The sequence below is a fragment of the Lipotes vexillifer genome, unplaced genomic scaffold (genome assembly GCF_000442215.2).
Source record: "Lipotes vexillifer unplaced genomic scaffold, Lipotes_vexillifer_v1.1 scaffold1111, whole genome shotgun sequence".
Classification (NCBI taxonomy): Eukaryota; Metazoa; Chordata; class Mammalia; order Artiodactyla; family Lipotidae; genus Lipotes; species Lipotes vexillifer.
The window spans coordinates 2077698-2102155 of record NW_006795034.1 but is presented as its reverse complement, the minus strand read 5'-3'; the positions used below and the strand labels follow the sequence as shown (position 1 = coordinate 2102155).

At 35.0% G+C, this 24458-nt stretch overlaps 1 protein-coding gene across 1 annotated transcript in view; it reads right to left on the bottom strand.

Moving 5' to 3' along the window:
• The window catches only part of ADGRV1 (adhesion G protein-coupled receptor V1), a gene marked incomplete at its 3' end in the record, with an annotated part of 235235 nt that overhangs the window by 174642 nt on the left and 36135 nt on the right, over positions 1 to 24458 (bottom strand). Inside the window, exons 10-18 of the mRNA XM_007467398.1 lie at positions 24298 to 24458; positions 17942 to 18118; positions 15487 to 15710; positions 10643 to 10769; positions 9524 to 9709; positions 8585 to 8765; positions 7708 to 7871; positions 6276 to 6399; positions 4980 to 5246 (exon numbers count right to left, since the gene is read on the bottom strand). The exon at positions 24298 to 24458 is cut by the window's right edge and continues 193 nt beyond it. Of these exons, the coding sequence (XP_007467460.1) occupies positions 4980 to 5246; positions 6276 to 6399; positions 7708 to 7871; positions 8585 to 8765; positions 9524 to 9709; positions 10643 to 10769; positions 15487 to 15710; positions 17942 to 18118; positions 24298 to 24458 (1611 nt within the window). The remainder of the gene's footprint in view (positions 1 to 4979; positions 5247 to 6275; positions 6400 to 7707; positions 7872 to 8584; positions 8766 to 9523; positions 9710 to 10642; positions 10770 to 15486; positions 15711 to 17941; positions 18119 to 24297) is intronic.

The window sequence follows — 24458 nt, the reverse complement described above, 5'->3', positions numbered from 1 at the left end:
GGACAGATCATCCAAATTGAAAATACATAACGAAACACAAGCTTTAAATGATACTTTAAATGAGATGGACTTAATTGATATTTATAGGACATTCCATCCAAAAAACAACAGAATACACTTTCTTCTCAAGTGCTCATGGAAGAAACTCCAGGATAGATCATATATTGGGTCACAAATCAAGCCTTGATAAATTTAAGAAAATTGAAATCGTATCAAGTATCTTTTCCAAACACAACGCTATGAGACTAGATAACATTTATAGGAAAAAATCTGTAAAAAATACAAACACATGGAGGCTAAACAATACAGTATTAAATAACCAAGAGATCACTGAAGAAATAAAAAAAATACCTAGAAACAAATGACAATGGTAACACAATGACCCAAAACCTATGGGATGCAGCAAAAGCAGTTCTAAGAGGGACGTTTATACCAATACAATCCTACCTCAAGAAACAAGAAACACCTCAAATAAACAACTTAATCTTACACCTAAAACAATTAGAGAAAGAAGAACAAAAAAAAAATCCCTAAAGTTAGCAGAAGGAAAGAAATCACAAAGATCAGATCAGAAATAAATGAAAAAGAAATGAAGGAAATGATAGCACAGATCAATAAAACAAAAGCTGATTCTTTGAGAAGATAAACAAAATTAATAAACCATTAGCCAGACTCATCAAGAAAAAAAGGGAGAAGACTCAAATCAATAGAATTAGAAATGAAAAAGTAGAAGTAACAACTGACACCACAGAAATACAAAGAATCATGAGACAGTACTACAAGCAAATCTATGCCAATAAAATGGACAACCTGGAAGAAATGGACAAATTCTTAGAAAAGCACAATCTTCCAAAACTGAACCAGGAAGAAACAGAAAATATAAAGAGACCAATCACAAGCACTGAAATTGAAACTGTGATTAAAAATCTTCCAGCAAAGAAAAGCTTAGGACCTGATGGTTTCACAGGCAAATTCTATCAAACATTTAGAGAAGAGCTAACACCTATCCTTCTCAAATTCTTAGAAAATATAGCAGAGAGAGGAACACTCCCAAACTCATTCTATGAGGCCATCATCACCCTGATACCAAAATCAGACAAAGAAATCACAAAGAAAGAAAACTACAGGTCAACATCACTGATGAACACAGATGCAAAAATCCTCAACAAATTACTAGCAAACAGAATCCAACAGCACATTAAAAGGATCATACACCATGATCAAGTGGGGTTTATCCCAGGAGTGCAAGGATTCTTAAATATACGCAAATCAATCAATGTGATACACCATATTAACCAACTGAAGGAGAAAAACCATATGATAATCTCAATAGATGCAGAAATAGCTTTTGACAAAATTCAACACCCATTTATGATAAAAAGCCTCCAGAAAGTAGGCACAGATGGAACTTACCTCAACATAATAAAGGCCATATATGACAAACCCACAGCCAACGTCGTTCTCAGTGGTGAAAAACTGAAACCATTTACTCTAAGACCAGGAACAAGACAAGGTTGTCCACTCTCACCACTATTATTCAACATAGTTTTGGAAGTTTTAAACACAGTAATCAGAGAAGAAAAAGAAATAAAAGGAATCCACATCAGAAAAGAAGAAGTAAAGCTGTCACTGTTTGCAGGTGACATGATAATATACATGGAGAATCCTAAAGATGCTAGTAGAAAACCACTAGAGCTAATCAATGAATTTGGTAAAGTAGCAGGATACAAAATTAATACACAGAAATCTCTTGCATTCCTATGCACTAATGATGATGAAAAATCTGAAAGAGGAATTAAGGAAACACTCCCATTTACTACTGCAACAAAAAGAATAAAATACCTAGCAAAAAACCTACATAAGGAGACAAAAGACCTGTATGCAGAAAACTATAAGACACTGATAAAAGAAATTAAAGATGATACAAACAGACCGAGAGATATACCATGTTCTTGGATTGAAGAATCAACATTGTGAAAATGACTATACTACCCAGAGCAATCTACAGATTCAATGCAATCCCTATCAAACTACCAATGGCATTTTTCACAGAACTAGAACAAAAAATTTCACAATTTGTATGGAAACACAAAAGACCCCAAAGAGCCAAAGCAATCTTGAGAAAGAAAAACGGAGCTGGAGGAATCAGGCTCCCTGACTTCAGACTATACTACAAAGCTACAGAAATCAAGACAGTATGGTACTGGCACAAAAACAGAAATACAGGTCAGTGGAACAGGATAGAAAGCCCAGACATAAACCCACACACCTATGGTCACCTTATTTTTGATAAAGGAGGCAAGAATATACAATGGAGAAAAGACAGCCTCTTCAATAAGTGGTTCTGGGAAAAATGGACAGCTACATGTAAAAGAATGAAATTAGAACACTCCCTAACATCATATACAAAAATAAACTCAAAATGGATGAAAGATCTAAGTGTAAAGCCAGACACTATACTCTTAGAGGAAAACATAGGCAGAACACTCTATGACATAAATCACAGCAAGATCCTTTCTGACCCACCTCCTAGAGAAATGGAAATAAAAACAAAAATAAACAAATGGGACCTAATGAAACTTCAAAGCTTTTACACAGCAAAGGAAAACATAAGCAAGACGAAAAGACAACCCTCAGAATGGGAGAAAATATTTGCAAATGAAGCAACTGAAAAAGGATTAGTCTCCAAAACATACAAGCAGCTCATGCAGCTCAATATCAAAAAAACAAACAACCCAATCCAAAAAAAGGGTAGAAGACCTAAACAGACATTTCTCCAAAGAAGATATACAGATTGCCAAAGAACCATGACAGGATGTTCAACACCACTAATCATTAGAGAAATGCAAATCAAAACTACAGTGATGTATCACCTCATACCAGTCAGAATGGCCGTCATCAAAAAATCTACAACAATAAATTCTGGAGAGGGTGTGGAGAAAAGGGAACCCTCTTGCACTGTTGGTGGGAATGTAAACTGATACAGCCACTATGGAGCACAGTATGGTGGTTCCTTAAAAAACTAAAAATAGAACTACCATATGACCCAGCAATCCCACTACTGGGCATGTACCCTGATAAAACCATAATTCAAAACGAGTCATGTACCACAATGTCCATTGCACCTCTATTTACAATAGCCAGGACATGGAAGCAACCTAAGTGTCCACTGACAGATGTATGGATAAAGATGATGTGGCAGATATAGACAATGGAATATTACTCAGCCATAAAAAGAAACGAAATTGAGTTATTTGTAGTGACGTGGATGGACCTAGGGTCTGTCATACAGAGTGAAGTTAGTCAGAAAGAGAAAAAGAAATACCGTATGCTAACACATACATATGGAATCTAAAAAAAAAAAAAAAAATGGTTCTGAAGAACCTAGGGGCAGGACAGGAATAAAGACGGAGATGTAGAGAATGGACTTGAGGACATGGGGAGGGGGAAGGGTAAGCTGGGACAAAGTGAGAAAGTGGCATGGACATATATACACTACCAAATGTGAAATAGATAGCTAATGGGAAGCAGCCACATAGCACAGGGAGATCAGCTCAGTGCTTTGTGATCACCTAGATGGGTGGGATAGGGAGGGTGGGAGGGAGACGCAAGAGGGAGGAGATATGGGGATACATGTATATGTATAGCTGATTGCCCTTGTTATAAAGTGGAAACTAACACACTGTAAAGCAATTATACTCTAATAAAGATGTTAAAAAAGAAATGATAGCGAAATATAACCCACTGCATTAAACAGAAATCATGAGTCCATACTGGTAAATATATCAATGAAAAAATTGGAAGTTTGATGAGTAACAGGGTATTTTCATAAACTATCTCCCCCACAAAATATTTATTAATTACAAAGGAACAAAAAGTACAGTAGAGAAGCCTGGCAGTCACCACCTAAACTGTGGTCAAAGTAAACATGGCAGTAAAGGGACAAAACAAAATCATGTGCCAAGAGAAGGGATATAATGAGAACACAGAATTACATCTATGAAATTCCTGCCAAGGATGCAAAGCCTGAATCTAATCATGAGGAACATCAAACAAACCAAAATGAAGGACATTCAACAAAACAACTGCCCTGTAATCTTCTATATTATAAAGGTCATGCGAGTCAAGGAAAGACTCTATTCCAGACTGAAGAGATTAAGAGACACAGCAATTAAATGCAATGCATGATTTAGGAAAGGATCATTTTTGCTAGAAAGGACATTGTTGGGAAAACTGGAGAAATCTGAATGGGGTCTGAGGCAATAACTGTATTAATGTTAACCTGATTTCAATGGCTATACTGTGGTTATGTAGGAAAACGTCTTAGTATATAGGAAAAAACACACTCGCGTATTCAGGGGTGATGGAGTATCATGTCTTCTTAATCTAAAAGATTCAGGAAAAAAATAACTCTATGTACTCTTAAAAGAATAAAATAAATACCAAAAGAAGCTATAATCCCTCCAATTTACTAAAGATGGGGTCAAAACATTCTCAGGACCCATATAATGGGGACAAAACATCCTGCTTCATTTATAGCATGGAGAAGAAGGAATTTCCCCTCCTGCAAATTGTCATGCATTGTGGCTGTAGAGCCAATTGGGCTCAAGACACCCACAGAATGCAGCTTCCCAACCACTATGCCCAGCACCCTGCTAGGAGGGAAGAGACTACAGATGCCCTAAGCCCTTGGATGACTAGAAAAGCCTTAGGGTAGCTTTAGCTAAAGATTTCTATTCCTCATATAATAATAACATAACTTTCTATGTGTGCTACATTGTGAAAAAAGATTAAGAATAATGACGTAGAGTATACCAGGTACACGAAGTCTCAACACATATATTCCTCAGCCCTTGCCTCAAGAAAGCAATGAAATAAGCAATTTTGCTCTTGAACAATCCCAGGTGACAGTTAAATGTTTAATGTCATCTCATAAAAGCAGTGAAACAACAGATATGCCATAAATGTAATTTATTTACCTGTTGAATTAAAGAGGATTATATAAAAAGACTCATCTGTTTCTGGGATATCATCTTCATTAATGAATACAGATATGTTCTGCTCTCTAATTCCAACCACAAAAACAAGCATTTCTCCTTTTTCAATGGGAACAAAGTCCCCCTCTCTGGCGGTAGCATTCCCATCCATGGTAGCATATTGGACGGTGCAGGCAACATCAACAGATCCATTTCTGAGAACTATAAAGTCAGCAGTCTCACCTTCCCGAACCCTCACTACACGAGGTTCTGAAATATTCATAAAGATAAGAAGAAACGTGTGAGCTTTTCTGATTCCATCTCCATATTTTCAGATCACATATGTTTCTCCCTGGCCCCCACAAGAAATGACCTCCACTGTGTCTTTACTTAAAGACTCAGCTCTGATCCCAACGCCTACATGAGGTCTCCTCTGATTACTTCTAGTCAATGGCCTTCCTCTTGCCTTGACTCCTATGGAATCCATTGTCTTCAACACCCAATTTGTCAGTAAATTACATACTGTCTGGAATCCTCTGCCTACTGTTTCATACACTTTATTTTCAAATTTAGACCATAAGTTCCTTGAGAATAGGCCCAGATATCTTAGGTTTTATTTTTGCCACTTCTTCTACAGGGTTAGTAGAAGACTGAACACAGGACTAACTCATTAACTACATGTTAACTGAAGGTTAAAATATAAATCAATAATAATACTCAAGAGGTTTAAGAGTCCTACAGTTGTAAACTGAACATCTTGCAAAAATGATTTAAGAAAGAATTATATACCAATAGATTAGATACCAAATAAAACTAAAAGATATCTCAGGTGGAAAAGACAGTTCTAAAGAAAGCATTAAAGTGGCAAAAATGGGGAGACCTTAATTTATACGTTAACTTATATGTCCATTAGATAATAGTAATTATAGTAAGTAACCATTCATTAAGTACAATACGCAGACCCTGAACTGGCTACACTGTGTACTGGAAGAGGTTATGTGGAAGAGTGTTCATTTTTGCACAATGGAAAGAAAATACCTTGGAATTTAAAAGTGGGAGGAGAACAAAGCTAATAAAATAGTATTTTATTTTCTTTCTCCTTCAGAAGATCCTTAAAAGTATTTGTTAAAATGTCAAAGAGTTTGAATAATGATCATCCAAACAAATTATGAAATCCTATTTAAACAAGCAACAATTGTGCTTTATTGAAAATGTTCACTTAAAACAATTATTGAAAAAAAGTATTTTTATACTGTTCAAGAAAGATGTGAACTCACTCAAATAAGAAAGCAATACCACCTGCAAAATAAATGGGGTCATCATTTCTTCTAATCCTCAGAGTTGCAGTAGTTTTATTTCCTATTTTAGCTCCTCCAGTGGCATTAAGTAGGATAATGGTAAATTCCTCCATTTCCTCTGGAATCTTTTGGAAAATGTTACACATGCTTGAAGTCAGGTGATTTGTATAAATAATTCCACTACATATTCCTAAATTATTTTTATCTTTTTTAAAAAAGAGCTTTATTAATAACAGTACTAATGTTTGTTTCTACTTGAGGCAGAACCACTCTAACCATTATTCAAGTAGGCCTCAGAACCCCTCAAAATTTTAATGTACATTCATCCAAACAGTCACTTTATTTTGACTCACTATAAAATTTAATGGTAATAGAGATATTTTGCCTTACGTAAGTTAAAAACAGAAATACTACGCAGCTTAAGTTATTTCTATAAGAAAATAGGATATATATTGTTTTTAAGGAAAAACAATAGAACAGAAAAATAACTTTTTGACACACTTAGAACAGAATTCATAATCGTAACAAAAGCTCAGCTAGCTCTCAAAGGCCCCTTACAAACCTTACTTAAGTTTCACCGAAGTACATCATGAAGACCTCATTCCCCTGTCCTAACAAGATGAGACTCCCCACATCTCTGAGCCTATACGGCTCCCCAGATGGACACTGTTTCTCTTTCTCATCCACGTAAGCTGGTCTTCTCCAGACCCTAAAATGGAACAGTGTTGGAACTTTGTCTCTCGAGGCACAAGTGTGAAGGAAAGGAGACAGGTTTCCATACCTATTCGAAGCACAGTGTCCCTCAGAAAGGTCCACCCCATTGTTACTAACTTCTTTCTCTGCATTACCCTGAATCCACCATCCATCTGGTCCAATGTCCTGATTCTGAGAGTGCAACCATAGGATACTTGGTAGATGGTGCCCTCATCCTCAAAGGGCCTAAGTACAAACCAAGTGCTTAACCTCTCTCACAAGTATGAATCCCTGATATTTGGCACCTATGCAGCGTCACCAGCGACTATCAGTTCTAAGAGTTAAAAATGCCTTCAGGGAAACCAAAAATAATATTTCTATTTTGGCTTATAGTCAGACATTATCACACATGAGTTCTTTACAGGGGTCCCCAACCCCCGGGCCAGAGCAGCCTGTTAGGAACTGGGCCACACAGCAGGAGGTGAGCGGCAGGTGAGCAAGTGAAGCTTCATCGGCTGCTCCCCATCGCTCACATTACCATCTGAACCATCCCCCGCCCCCTGCCCACCCCCACCCCCATCAGGGGAAAAACTGTGTTCCACAAAACCGGTCTCTGGTGCCAAAAAGGTTGGGGACTGCTGCTTTATCACATACTCTCATGACAAAGTAAATTACCAGATGTTTAATTATTTTAAAAAATAATAATTAAAAAAAGAGAGAGTTATTTGTGTAACATTTACCTCATCTGGAAGGGAGTAAATGGTGATATTTTTTGAAAATTCCTGATCTCCAAAGAAAATAGTCCCTTGGACAGGAAATACATCTTGCGTAAAGTCTGGACTAACCACCCATGATACATTAACATCACCAAAGTTGCCTCGATTTCTTATTACACCATAAACAGCTGTGAAATACAAATGGGTATAACATATGAGCATATATTAAACAATTTTAAAATGATGAGTGAAGAAATTGTTCAAATAAAAGTAAAAATAAGCCCTCTTTTTAATAAAAACCAATTATTTCCTTAGCCCAGCCTCAAGGTATATATATAAATTAACCTAGTCTTCCCTCTGTAGGTATACGATTGATAAAATAAATGGACTTGATCTTTTCTATCACAGTTTGCGATTTTAAAAGTCATTCAGCAAAAGGAGCAGAATGGTGACTAATTAGGTATCACAAAGTCCTATAAGGATATTTGTTAAGGGCAGCTAGAGGAAGCTGCATACTCAAAAGTGATTTTCTTACCCAGACAGACACAGCTCTAAAAATAACCCTTCAATACATCTCATTTTGTGCCACTGCAATAGTTCCCTAGCAGTAACTCTTAAAGCTTTCCCTATTTGACTCAACTCATTCCTTTGAGTGTTTGAGTTCTACCACATATGGTTAACTGAAATCAAAATATAACTGAAGTCATCATCACAATACTATGTAAGAAATAAAACTAGCAATCTTAAACATGATTTTTTAAAACACCAATTTCTGTACTACATGTAATTTCTCAGCAGTTGGACAACTAAAAATGACTATTTACTAAAGAAATAAACTAAACATATGTCTAATTTCTTCTTTAGTAAACAGTAAGAGAATATAAAAAGTAGAATAAATTACCACTATAGGTATCGTCTCCTTTACTTTCATTTATCGTAACAATTAGATCATCAGAAACAAATTCTATAATCCCATGAGGATCATCATTTTCTAGAATCGTTATGTTGACAACTGTAGCGCTTCCCAACTTGCTTTTCCGTTCACCATGGCTGCTGAGGACCACCCAATAATGTTCATCCAACTAAAATGAACATGTTAAATTAGAAAAAATATAAAGTTGAAATTTTCAGAGGAAATTAAAATATATATATTCAAGAATCAGCTTTTCACAAACATGCCACTCACTGAAAAAACAAAGCTGCTTTTTTTTAAATTTTTAACATCCTTCCATCAATTAAGAGAGACATCAGATATAAGTATACATTATTCAAAAAGGGAAAAGATAAACCATGATACTGTATTAAAATTGTAAGAAGACTTAACCTTATCACTGATGATCTAGTCATTTAAAATAATAAGAGTAAATAAAATAAAATTAATGTAAAAGCTACATATTCAATGGTATGCAAACATAATGGAACAATATCTGATTCCCTTAATATACAACTAAAATTTATTTCCTTTAAAAGAGTAATTTTACAGAAAAATTTCTTCAGTTCAAAACTGTATCACTGAAAGTTCAGTCAATACAGACTACATAAAATAAGGTTTAACATATATAAATCTAAAAGGAGATGAAAACTGATTACACACTGAACGTTTCAGATTGTTTGGTACTGCTTTACGTACGACAAACATGGACAATTCAAATTGGAATAAGTCTTACATTGTTTCTGAAGTTTGTTTTTTTTTATTTTCCAAACATAAGCACTTCTCAATCCTTTCTTGCCCGCTTCCTTTCCTGTATCTCCTTGCCAATGTTCAAAATATTTATATTCATAATATACAAGATACTATCAACTTTCCACAAAAGCACATGGAAAAAATAAAATCCCATACCTCTGGTATCCCATCCAATCTTGATAGCAAGGTGATTACGATCTCCCTTTCCCCAGGTTTAAATTCCAGTACCCCTGTGTTCCCATAAAATTCATTGCTATCTCTTGGCTCTATTCGGTAGTGTAGAAATTGCTTAACAAGAGCTCCCCTGGAACGGATGATGTGGAGCTCTACAGATTCTCCTTCCTTAAAAAAATCCACAAAATTCAAAAAGATACATGCACCCCAATGTTCAGAGCATTATTTATAATTGCCAAGATATGAAAGCAACTTAAGTGTTCATCAACAGGTGAATGGATAAAGATGTGGTATACAGACACACACACACACACACACACACACACACACACACACACACACACAATGGAATACTACTCAGCCATTAAAAAGAATGAAATTTTGCCATTTGAAGCAACATGGATGACTTGGACGGCATTATGCTGAATGAAGTAAGTTAGACAGAGAAAGAAACACTGTATGTTATCACTTATACATGGAATCTAAAAAGTGCAACAAATTAGTGAATATAACAACAAAAAAAAGAGCAGATTCAGATACAGGAACAAACTAATAGTTACCAGTGGGTGGGGGGGCAACAGAGAGGTGGGAGAGAGGAGGTACAAACTATTGGGTGTAAGACAGGCTGAAGGATACAGTACAGCATGGGGAATACAGCCAATATTTTGTACTAACTGTAAATAGAAAGTAACCTTTCAAAACTGTATTTAAAAAAAAAAAAAAGAATCACACACCCTGAATTTTGGACTGAATAGGTTTGGCATCACAACTTTAAGCAGTCTGTCTAAGGCTCAGCTAGAAATGCCAATGTGTCTCTTTTTCACATTTGTAAAATGTGAAATAGAGCACAGACCTCTTTAACTCATTGTGAAGATTAAGGGCTGTGACTACAAAGTGCTTAGAACAGGGAAGAGAATATAGAAGGCCCTCATTATATGTTATCTGTATGATTATAACAATAATAGTAATGATAACTGTGTTCTTGCCAGTAAGGTACCATATATAGGACAGGGAAAAAAAGTCCACAAAAGTTTAAATCTTTCGAGATTGTTCTTTTGCAGCTGTGAGTACAGAATAGATTGAAGTTTCTTTCATACTTACTTTTATAATATAGGGTCCTCTGGAAGCAGGAGAAAATTCAAAAATTCCCCCAGGATCATCATTTTCCAAAATAATTAGGTCACGGCTTGTATATCCAGATTTCAGCACTTGGTTTTCCACGTTGACCCTGGGGAAGTCAGAGGGGATAAAGTCTTACAGGTTTTCTAAGTCTTAGAGACTACCTATAATCTTACTTCTGAATTTTGAAGTCTTATTTAAAATATTTACAACACTTCAGATAATGAATATGAAGGTTATTAGGAGGTAAAATTTAAGTTGAATTTAAGTGTATTAAAGTCACTTCAGATCAAAACAGTTTTACTGATAACATTTATGGGAGAACTTCTATTTCTGAATTCATTGGTTATTTCATATTTGACTGAAACCAAACACTGCATTTGTACCTTAAAATACATTAATCAAAGGTTTAAATATATTTTATAAAGTAGTATCAAATTCACAAATTTGTTTCCAGTTTTAGAAAAAGTTAATTTGTAACATGTAGTTTAAAAATAATTTAAATAAAATTGTTTTACCTTTACATACACTTGAATTTCTTTAAAAAAAAAAATTCATTACGTAAGATTATACTAACTGAATACAAGTTGGTTAACTGCTTAGACTAAAGCAAGACACACTGACCAAAAATAAAATTGTGATTAGATTTTAGAAATATTTTGTGACCTTTAATATGATTCTATTCACCTTGATTTTAACCTCACGCATTTTCTTTTGTTTTATTACAAAAGAAAATGCGTGACATACATGAAAAAAATGGAATAGAATAGATCTGAGATACGTGACATGCTATAGCAATTCCTATACAAATCTCAGAAGAACATATTAAACCAAGATGTTTTTTATTTCTGGTTTTTATGTTTAGCCTATAATTAGAATGATCAAAGGGACTAGGACTGTAACGCTCTGAGGGTTTTAAAGCCAGCATACTCTTTGAGAATTCTCAATTCTGCAAGCTGTTCTAAACCTTTCCAAATGTCACTTTCTATTGAATCAAAAAGTACTGCTGATCAGACCTCAAAATTACAATGCAGTCACAATTAATATATAAAAAGGATAGCACACTTCCTGTGTAATAGAGAATCTGAATTAACATCCTTCCCCAGCTTTTGGAAATCTGACAGCCAATACCTAGCACACTAGTGGCCAAAGAAGATATAATCCAAATAATAAGATAGTTATCCTTTTTAGATTATTATTAATGCAGTCATATGATTTTCATTGCAAATTTGCCCATATTTCATTTACATTAATATTTTAATCAATTAAAATTTCCTATGTCTATATAAGCTAAGAGACAAAAAACACGATCAGAATGTGAAATATAAAAATCCATTCTGAGCATCAAACAAATGAATTTATTTTTAATGTGCTACCCTTTTGGGAAAAGGCAAATTTTTGAAAAGTTCTTTATACTACAACTGAGAGAATGTAGGCAAGAAATTGCTTAGATGCACTCAAAAACCAATGGAAGAGATGAGTGCCCTGCTTCTGAATTCTTTGTTAAACCACAAGATTCATAAAAGATGTTAAATAAGAATCTCACAAGCAAAGGACACTAATTGTTCTCTTGGTTATATGTACACTATAAGGAAAGTTAAAATTTTTAAGTTCTTCAAAACATGTAATTACATAAATTCTCAAACTTTTATCAGATATCTTAAATGCATTCATAATTTAAAACTCTTAATACAAAAAAAAAAACTTCATATAAGCTTATCATTAGAAGATGAAAGGACACACAAAGCATGCACAGGCAGGTGGACAAGCAAACTTTCTCAAGACTGGTGGTCATGCAGAACAGCAGCCTTGTCCAAAACACTGACTTCCAAAGCAAAATGTTGAATCACCAAAAACAAGACATTCTTTAGCACACTTACCCAAAATACACGACAAACCTTTCGGTTTCTACCCTGTCAACACAGAAAGAAGGGGGGGCGGGGGGAGGGGGGGAAAGACAGAGACACTATTTGCCAAAATCTCACCAATACTGTTAGAAATGTCAATGGCAGGGTAAAAATAAAGCTAAAGAAAGCTCTCTTTTTTCCCTCCCCCCGCACAAGCTAGTCATTCACTTTAAGGGAACTCTGCACACTGGGTTCTTTGCTATTCACAAATGCTAGCAAAAGGTTCGGCAGTTCCCACTCAGGGAAGATGACCCCATGACCAGCCAGCACGTCAAGACCCATTGAAGACATTCCTTTCCAGGCCTGCTCCAAGGCAGACCAATTGAAGACATTCCTTTCCAGGCCTGCTCCAAGGCGCTGGAGCCTGCCAAGCACTGTGCATGCTCACAAAACCACAGCAGCTGAGCAAATTTCATTCAGCCCCACTTTTAATTACTTAGTAGCTTTAATTAGGTTTCAAAAAAATAAAATCCCACATCCTCAGATCTAAAGCCAGTTATTCTTTGAAAATATAAAAACTCTATCAGCAGAGAAAAACATATCTTTCATCATTTGCATAGGAATATACTCAAGAAGCCAAAAGATATCCTGTATCTTTTAATTATGACAAATATTACTTAAATATAACTTCATATCAGGAAATCTAAACACTTTGCCAAATTCCCAATGTGCTGTATTTTTAAACAGCCTTGAGAAACATGTCAGAATGTAGAGTCCTAGTGCTTCATTTTTCAAGTCAAATAACACTATAAATAAGGAGTTGTATACTACATATATTACAATTTTTTCTGAAATAAATTGGCATAATAATATTGTTTCTGATTTGGTGAGAACTAAACAACAAAATATTTTTAATTAGTATGGTATTAGAAGCATCATAAATCACTCAGTACCAGGGTAACTTTTATCTCTATTTAATTGAAATATAGAGAATTTTCATTTGAATTTGACATTAAAAGAAAATCATAAATGGTATCACAATAAAGTGTTAATTATTTTTTGTTGCAATATTTTATTGTAACTTACTGTAATCACAGTAGCATTCATTCATTCTTTCATTTTAGTTTTGTTAAAAATTTGCAAAATTGAGACGGAGATTTTGACAGAATACGAGATTGTCACATTTATTTAATTAAATATCTTAGAACACTGAATTGTAATTTGTTCATGCACAACTGAGATAATACAAGTATGCACTAGTTACTAATTGCATTAAAACATTTTAGTATAAATTTGAACTAATTTCTTCTGCTTGAAAAGAGAGGAACCATTAATTTCTGAAATTCTCTGCCCCATGGTTTATACTTTCTTGTGTACTGCCTTAACCCAGAGGAAAGAGAGAGAAAATACTTTAAAATTATATTTAGTTAATTTCAAAGATTTACATGATAAGGTTGAAAATGACTATTTTGAAAGAATATGAAGAATAGTCACTTATGAACTTGCAGAGGTATAATTTAAATCATTCTTTAGACATTTAGTTCAGAGCAGAAACTTGCAGCTTAGCTAACAAAGTTTCTATAGATTGCTACCTCTTTGGTTTACAATTGCTGCTCATTTTTCTTTAGTTTGTTTTTAAGACTGTCCACTAATTTAATAAGTGCTTAAATCTAACTTAAGGAAAAAAAGCACACAAGTGAAAAACTAATAATTTTCAGTTTACATCTCATTACATTTCACCAATTTTTTCATCATATGAAATATCTTTCCTTAAGATTTAATGGAAAACATATATTAAAACCATAAGTCATTTAGACTGTGCATGTGTGTGTGTGTGTGTGTGTGTGTGTGTGTGTGTGTGTGTGTGTGTGTTGTATTTGGTTTTTGCTTTTTTTGTTTGTTTGCCTATTTTGTTTTGTTTTAATTTTTATGTTAAGAAAAAGGAAGAAAACACAATGTGGTACTGAAAGCACACAAAATGAACAGCAGACATTCAACAGATTTGTTCCCTATATTCTGAATTTTTCTTCCACATAAAAACAACTACTCATAAGGTTTATAAAATGTGTTTACACAATACACCAACATAGAAAAACCCACAAGAGACTGAGGGTAAAATTTGGAGAGGACCAGGGGTTACATAAAATAATTATTACTACTTCAGTTCTGATTAAAACAGTATAAAATAACAGGTATTGATTCATCTATGAATTTTATTGTTTCTAAAATAAAAATTTTGCAAAGCCCTCAAGTCACATATTAACCTTCTCTAATATGTATCAACTTTAATACAGAGACCTGTAGTAGATAAGCTTGGTTTCAATTTGTTTAATTAACATCAATTATGCACAGTAGTTTTTTATTTACGGAATTTTCTGAATCGCTGAAAAAAATTTCTCTTTGAGAGATTGTGATATTTTCTTGATATAAATTACTTACTGAGAAATGTTAACTAAATCCTTATTGTTACTTAAAAATACCCCTTAAATTTGTATTATTTTTTATTCTCTGGAAAATTAGTATTATTTAATGTTAAATTCCACGTAAAAAAGAGAATTTCATTATATGAAGATTAACACTTTCTTTTTACTCACTCAAAAAAGCTCTAGTCCTCTTCCCTGATGAAAATGAAGCTAGCAGAGATGTCTGTCTAATCTAACATTTTGGGTTTGCTGCTGCCTATTTTTTGAACATAGCAACATATTAGCTATGCTTAAGATGTATCTAATACCTTCCATAAATTCTCTATGTAATGTTTCTTCATGATAAATAGCAGGGTAAGAGTTCACTACGTTATAACAGTCTAACCAGAAGCCATCAACAAACAGCAGAAAAGTCAGAAGAAGGTCAGCATGACGTTATCTAGTTAGTTTTTTCTTTTTACTTTATGTGGAGAAAAGAATTAAAACAAGAAACAAAATTATTTCAGAGAACATGAACATATAAATGTCACTAAACATTACCTAAATGGGTTATTACCTGTCTAGAGAAAGTGTTACCGTCTCATTCATTTCCGGTATGTCATCAGCTTTGACAGTAATGTTGATTGTTGTGTCACTTTGCCCAGATAAAAACACAACAGAGCCATTAAAGGGTCCTATATCATCCAGGGTCACTGCTTTTGAATTAAAGCCAGAGGGCTTCAAACTCCAATAGACAGTAGCCTGGCCATCAGTTCCATCCCGATGTAAGGGAATGCATACCTTATAAAAAGAAAACAGAACAAGTTCTTCTGAAATACATGCTCACAAATTACATAAGCTTTTCAGTTAGTGCATACACTTGTTATATGAATATGTTTAGGTATTGTGAATAGAGAAGTGAATAATTAAAATGACATTAAAAGCACAATTGAACAAGCTTCTCTTTAAGTATGATGATAATTTCAGATTTGACTATTTTATATTAGTTTTTGCTAATCAAACTTCTCTATTAAATTTCCCCCACCCCAAAACACGCCTAACCTGGGATTTGTCTTAACAAAAAGACTTCATTTTAAAAGCCAAAGAACCATGAAAAACACAGAACAATGGCTAAAGAATAAATTTCCATCAGAGATTCTCTGAAAAAAAGAATTAATTTAATATCACAATACAAACTGAAAAATAAGCTTTTGTGACTAAATCTGGGAAGTACACAGTTATGTCAAATGCATCCTAACGTGATAGGGGGCAAAATAAGAAAATAATAATACAAATAAGAAATGTTCCTAACCAACACAATAAATGTTTCCAGCAGAAACAAAATCAGATGCTCAAATCATGGCTCTGGGTTACCCTGGGCAAGTTACTTAACCTCTCTGACCTCAATTTCCACATGTGAAATGAAGCTAGTGGTTCCCTATTTTGCAAGTTCCTGGTGAAGATTAAAGTGTCTCTCCATAGCATGAGCTAAATAAATGGAAACTATTATAATAATTCTGAAACAAACTGTATTTGGTAGTTTTATTTAAGTGCAGCACACTTTAAATATGTATAAGAAAAGGATCACTGAAGATCATAATGAAGTTTTTTATCAAACAAAGAATGTAAACAAATATTTAATAGTATATAATGCTATTCTTTTTAAGTGCCTAAAAAAGGTATCCTCTGCTCTTTGCCCTTGAACATAGGCCATCTTGAAAAACATGGAAGATATTTCCTCACTAACCATTCTTCTAATTTGGCTAGCAACAGTCAAGTCTGTAGACTAGCAAGCAAAGTAAGATTCTTAGAAAAGACAAAAAAAAGTAAGAAAGGACTGGGCCCTTAAATCACCCCAAGAGGGTGGGCGTGGCCAGGCTGTAGATGGGGACAAAGAGAACAAAGGGAAATTCTCACTCTTTCTGCTGTTTCCCAGGATGGGAAGAATGCAGGTTTCACAGAGCCCAAAACTTTCCCTAGAAGCTAATTTCCCTCTAGGGAAAAATATAAAATGGTAAATGTACAGCTTTGTAAGATAAATGAATAAAAAAAACCCATTCTTTCAGAAAAAACTGAATACTTTTTAGTTTTTAGAAGAAAAAAAAAATATTATGAAAATAGAAAGTCAAAACCATCTTGAAAAATACAGCTTCTCTGCCAAATCATAGAATCAAATATACAAACAAAGGAAGCTGTGGTCACCATATTTTGACATGAGGCTTTGATAACAAAAACAACTCTCCACATTCCTGATCTCAACTGCAACCCAGTTTAAACCAAATCTAAGTGTAAGAGACTTGGAGAGGGTTTTAGGGACAGACTGTGGCTCAGGGAATGGTAAGGTCAAAAACCAGAGTGGTCCCTATATAGATGGCAGGAAAATTCAACCAGGGAGAGGTGCTGTATATGTGAGCATGTTTGTGTGTGTCTGTGTGTATGTATCCAGAAATTTACATATATATGTAAATAAAATTATATATATATATATATATATATGTTTTTTAATTTCTATAAAAATATATATATATATATATATATATATATATATATATATATATATATATATAAAATTCCAAAGATTTGGCATCCACTACTTTACCACCATCACCTCCACCACCAAGTATAGGACGTCACCTGAATCCTGCCCAAGGCAAGCATGAGGAGTGCTCAGAAATAGAAAAGGTCATGGATTCCTGTGGTACATATGATTTGGCCAATAAAAAAAAATTGTGTTTGGCTATTACTCTACCAAATGTCATGCCACTAGCTGAACGCAGTGTCATCAAAATATCCTACTTTTGCTGTGAGCAATTAATTCTAATTTTATTCTATCGAATATGGCAAAAGATGATGAAAATCACACATTCATCAGTTACTTATGTCAAATTACTTACTGAAGGCTTGCTGTAAATGGTGAAGCTTTCCAAGCTCTGTTAACTCTATAAACTAACCCGACCTCCCCCTCAAAATAACAGTGTCTTTACATTACCTCAAACTCATTAGGCCCCATCAATAAGAAAAAGCCTACTTACCACTTCAGCAGCAAAATCTTCTGGTTCATGCAAAATGACTGGACGATTGCTAATAAAGCCAATTTCTCCATTTGCAATGTCTGGAGTAACCACTAAAGAAATATTTCGGATTTTTCCAAATCTAGGACTTATGGGTGGGATTGGGGGAACTATATTCACCAACTCCAGATCTTCCAACTATAATAAACAACAAAAAACATAAAAATGGAAAGAAAAGACATTTTTAAGAAAAATGTTTAAGTCTTAATTGCATGGGAAAACAAAATAAGCATGGGTAAGGCCACCAATAACTTGGCAACTCCCTTCTTCATTCACCATCTGATTCAACCTCCCACACTGGCTTCTTGAGCTCTTTCTGATCCTCAATTATTATTATTCCCCAGGGTTCTTCCTAAGACCTTTATCTTATAATTCCATACCCTCTCCATAATAATCTCTGGATCTCTCCTTCAAATTCCAAATCTTTATAACCAACTGCCACTGAATATGACATAAACATCACAGAGACACCTTACAGACAGAATGTGCCAAAGAGAAATCACTATCTCTGCTCCATGTCTTCTAACCACTATTTTCACCAATACCACCATCCACTTTTCCTCCTTGTTGCCTATACCCAACTACCTTGATGTAAAGCCAAATATTGGCGAGTTGCCCACATTTCCCTCCTCTCTTCCACTGACCCACACCTCCAATCAAATCACCCACTCCCCTTCTCTGCCAGAGAAAATTCACTATCAGAAGACCATTCAGAACTTCAAATGTGACTTAATATGTCCTTATGTTTAAAGAAATGTGACACATGTATAACATATAATGTCCCTGTGATTAATGAACATGACCTTCAGAGTAACTTTCACAGTTTCTCATGTACAATGGCCTCCTTCCATCATCTCACAAGTCAAAGTGTACTCACTCTTAAAGACTAGTTAAATATCCCTCTCTCCCATGAAGATTTCCTTGGATTCTTCAGCCCTCTTTCTTCTACCTCTTCCTGAACTTCTACTGCTACACTCACTAAACGTGGAGATTAACGTTAAACTTCACATATTGCTTATCAGCATTTTGTGTGTTCCAGACTTTTACTTCCCAACAGGACTATACACCTCTTGTGTGTCTGTGTCTTTCTCAGTATTTTCCTGCAACATGACATTAAGTACAGCAGCTACAAAACAGACTTGTTGATTTATCCCTACAAGACAAAATGAGCTCTATAAGAATCCTGATATATCAAAACTTTCAACATCTTAATATTCTAACTTTTCAAAATCCAACTTATCAATCCTCACAGTGTTCACGTGAGTGTAGGCATAGACAATCATTACAGGACTGCAAAAAGCATAGAGATTTTAAGTTAAAAAGCAACTGTGAACTTAACAGGGCATTATGGATTGCCCACTCTTCAGAGCCCTCTGTTAGGCTTTGTAATGTGGAAACAATGACACTAAGTAACCACCTGTAGAGACTGGTGATTTAAGTTGATAGTGTGGACACCTGTGGACAAGGACTGTACTGATCCTGCACACATGCTCACATTTTGTGATAAACAATATACATTTTAAGCGTAAAAGTGAATGCCTTTTTAAATGTAACACACTTTGCTTTGAAAATAATATACAGGAAAAGAATATCAAAAATTCCATGACTGGTAAATATTCACTTGGGTAAAAGAAAAAAATAGAAATCAGACTGACCAATTTTGCTAAATACTGGTATGTGGACTAAGTAAAACATAACATGCGGTTCTTTAGGATACTGCATTTACTTTATAAAATAAATTAAACATAAAGATACATAGTTAAAACCACGTAAGTATAACTGTCATTCCTTCTAGAGAAAAAGAATATACATACCCATATATATGTAGTTATCTTTAAAAATAGCACAAGAAACTAAAAATATATATTTGAATGGCATATAAAGTGTGCATTGGATGGAGGTAAAGACTTTTTAAAATACACTGGTCTTGTGTGAGTTAGCACGTGTTTGTGAATGAACACTCTCATTCTCATACATTCACAAAGAGTTAAACTGATAATACTGTTGAATATATCAGGAAAATAATGACTTATTTTTACTTCAAAACTTTTCAAAAAGAAAGGAAGAAAATTCATATTCTACTTACATTTATCAAAACAGTTACAGAATTAATTCTAAATATAGTATTTTTGGAAAATACAGATAAAGAAGATATAGAAGGCTACAGAATGAACTGATCAAAAGAAAAATGCTAATTTTCCATGGCTTATTTCCTAGTCTCTAAGCCTTTTTGTCTGGGTTCCTTAAGCATCTGCTAAATCAAACTACTCCATTCATAAAGAGTCGTTCTTTGCTTCCAGACAGTTTGCAACTGAGACCGCACATTAGTAACCCCATGCCTGCCAAAAACGGTATCTCAGACTAACGTATTTTAGCTGAGAGGCTTACTGAAGAATGAGGAGCTCATGTCTCAGATTCTCCTTTCTCCAGCCTCATTCAGCTTTCCATGCAGAGTCTGATGCCTCCTATTCTTGAGCTGCTCATCTATTACATACTATACAAACTACACAACCTTCTAATTCCAACTAGCCTTCCAGAACCTACAGCTGTTTTGAACTTTAAGGAATTGTGTCAGTGACTAATAATGACCTTTTGTCCTAAAGTGTTAAATTGACTGTCTGCACTGTAAGACCTTTGTTTTTCAACTGAATACAGAGATAGATAAAAAACTGAGTCTGGAATTAGTGGTGCAAACAGATTTCTAACCCGGGATCACCAAAATTCAGATATTACATGCTTCTTCAAGCTTTTCCTTTCTTTTCAAGTGTTTTCTAAAATAAATTCTGTCATATTCATATAGATTGCTGAAATAAAATAGCTAGAATAATATCTGACCGATTGAAGGTTCTTAATAAAGTTTTGTTTACAAAAGGATTCTCTGCAGCTACTTGGATAGAGATACTGGATATTTTCAAGAGACTGAAAGCTTAATATAAAGGTTACTAATATTGGCATAGATATAGGGGGTCTCTATCCACAGTAAAAACTGGTTTTGAGGCAGAGTAAAAAAAGATATCAGAAATGTAAATCAGAAAAGTTCTCTACAACTCAAAATCAACCCTTCTGCATCATCAGTTCTCAAACTCGTGTCATTTCACTGCAACTACTACAGGAATTCCAGGATGCCCAGGCCTCCATGAAAGCAAAAGCAACTGTATGAAACCTTTGCTTCATTTCACTTGTTTTAATAATTTGTTTCTCATATGAGTTTTGACCTATGCAGGATAGGAGACAGAGGGAGAACTGAATACTGAGGTTCTAGGGACAAAAAACCTTAAACATATATGCTATGAATTGAATGTTTGTATCCCCAAACCCAGAATTCACATGTTGAAACCCTAATGCCCAATTTGATGGTATTTGGAGATTGGACCTTTGAGAGGTGATCAGGTCAGGAGGGTAGATCTCTCATGATAGATCAGTGCCCTTATAAGGAGAGACACCAAAGAGCTTGCATCCTCTCTCTCTCTCTCCACCATGTGAGGACAAAAAGCAAAAAGACATCAGTCTGAAAACCAGGAAGAGGGCTCTCCCCAAAACCCCACCATGCCGGCATTCTGATCTCAGACTGCCCAGACTCCAGAACTGTGAGAAGTAAATGTCTGTTGTTTAAGCCACCAGTCTGCGGTAGTCTTTATAGCAGCCAGAACTGACCAAGACAATGTCTACTAATAAGAATGCTCTGAATAAAGAGGACACCAACCACAGAGAAGGCAAAGGAGAGCACTGATGCCAAAAAAAAAAAAAAAAAAAAAAACCCACAAAAGCCCACAATAAATTCTGACACTCCTCTCAACAAGTTATTTAGATCTCCCAGAGGCACCTGAGAATTCCTAAGTTTGGGAAATGCTACCCTAATTGCAAACTGGTGAAATTAGTATGTATTTCCATATATTAAAAGGACCAACTTTAAAAAGTAAGTTATGACATGTTTTTTAGAAGGTCAAACTTAAAGCTTTTTAAAATTTTCTAAATATCTCTCTAAAAGTGCTCTGGTGGCAGCATTCTAATTGCCTTAACTTCTTGCTCAATGGGGTCAGGGCCTTGGGCTTGACCACTTGCTCAACTCCACTTCACAGACCCAGATCCTCCACCATCTGGCCAGACATCTCATAAGAGCATTCCACAAGCAGCAGGGGGCATGGAAACAACTGTGAATGACACCATGTTCTGTTCACCCATCACCCCAAGAAGAGAATTCAAGGGTCCTCCATAAAAGTGGGTTATCCTCATAGACAGAAAGATGCATCGTATCATAATTTCCCCATTTTGAGGAGACACAATAGAATAATAATAATAGTTATAATAATAAAGGTGAAAAGCAGATCTCCCACCACAAAGCTTTTGGAATGCTGACAAAAGGTTTCCCTATATGTAGGCATATTGCAAAAAGGCATCCCTACGTATCAACAAATCATATATCCCCGTAACGGGCCACTCACTAGACACCTCCACTAGGAGTCTGCAATTAATGCACAAACCATACAAGTGTGAGCAGTGACTTAGCCCAAAAAAAAGACAAAAGTCTTCAAAATAAAAGGGCCCACCCCACCAAGTGCTAAGCAAGGTACGACATAGCCCTGAGAAATTCAGAATGCCAAGATTAAAAAAAACAAGCTTTCAGAGATAAAGAGCAAGTTAACCTAAAGGTAAATGATTTCTTTCCCCTCAAATTGCTTATCAGCAACTCTGGAAGCTAAAAGGCAATACCTTTCAAGTTCTGAAGAAGTTACTTTAATCTAGAAATTCTACGAAGCCAGTTATCAATGTACGAAATTTCATTTTCAGTTGCTCAAAGACTCAAAAAGTTTACCTTGCACATACTTTTTCTGCACATGTATTTGAGGATAGGTATATTTCAACAAAACTAAAACACAATCCAAGAAGTAAAAGGCAAGAAATCAAGAAAATTGAGGAGTTCAGAAAAAAACAGTCCCAAGTAGCAGGTGTGAAGCAAGTGAAGAAAGCAGTTGGTACAGCTAAACTCAGCATTCAACACATCTAAGACAGCAGGAAGACCTAATTTGGTAAGAATGGCATATAAAAAGGAGCAGGGCTTCCCTGGTGGTGCAGTGGTTAAGAATCCGCCTGCCAATGCAGGGGACACGGGTTCAAGCCCTCGTCTGGAAAGATTCCACATGCCGCAGAGCAACTAAGCCCGTGTGCCACAACTACCGAGCCTGCGCTCTAGAACCCGCGTGCACAACTACTACTGAAGCCTGTGTGCCTAGAGCACGTGCTCCACAACAAGAGAAGCTACCGCAATGAGAAGCCCACACACCGCAAGGAGTAGCCCCCACTCGCCGCAACCAGAGAAAGCCCATGTGCAGCAACGAAAACCCAGTGCAGCCAAAAATAAATAAATAAATAAATAAAAAGGGCAATTAGAAACTCCAGAGAAAGCAATAATGAAGTATAAAACAAACTCTAGGCAAAAATATGAAACAAATTTAAATGCAGCATTATTCAAAGAAATTAATGGAATATGAGATTTCATTTGACATATATTTCACTTAGCAAAATGTATGGTGACATAGATCATACATTCTTTCCTTACTGATCTATTCATACTATCTGATTCTGCATTAAATTTATGTAACCAAAATTTGATAAGCACCCTTTACTGCTTTCTAATTTTCAAAATCAACCAATACCAACCATATGGAAAACATAACCATAGTAGCATAAATAAGTACAGATGTTTCAAACTTTGGCAATAAAAATATGCTCTGGTTAATAAAAGTTAAGAAATAAAAGAGATAAGATGGAGAAATATAGGGCCCTTATTTCTTCTTATTAAGTAGATAGAAGTCCATAGATTCTATCTACAGTTAATAGATTTTTTAGTATACTACTTAAAGTTATATACACAATTTCTCTCATATTGCTTTTTTTATTTCTGGAATGCTTTCCCTGCAGCATCCATCATGAAAAACATATTTATTCTACAAACTATATTCCTATGTCACATTTTCCTAAATCAACTCAAAAGAATGGCTCACTCTCTCCTGGCCCTCCCCCACTCACAGTTCATGAATTTCTCCATTACATCATCCATTATATTCTGACCTACATTTCATGTCTGATCTACTTTTATTATCACATGATTAAAACAGACTTTAGTATAATCCTTGTTTTATTCATCCTTATATGTGTTAGGGGCAGACAGGCTCTCTTTGGACTCCCTACATAACTTCTAGTAAGCAACAAAATCCAAAATATAAATGAGGGCAAAATAATGACTGGTTAACTCTCTCACACAGATAAGCACACTTGTAGTTTAACCAAAGTTGAGATTATTTTCATCATTCAAGTACCTGTACTAGGAAGTGGGCCCCATTTTGAAGGAATGCATCATTTCTTAGTGGTAATTTTATAGTGACTTGGGTTTTTTGCTCTGGAAAAATGAGGCTGCTTCTCCTGGATATATTTAAGATGCCATCTTTTGCTCGCAAAGGGTCCACATCTCCAGCAGGAA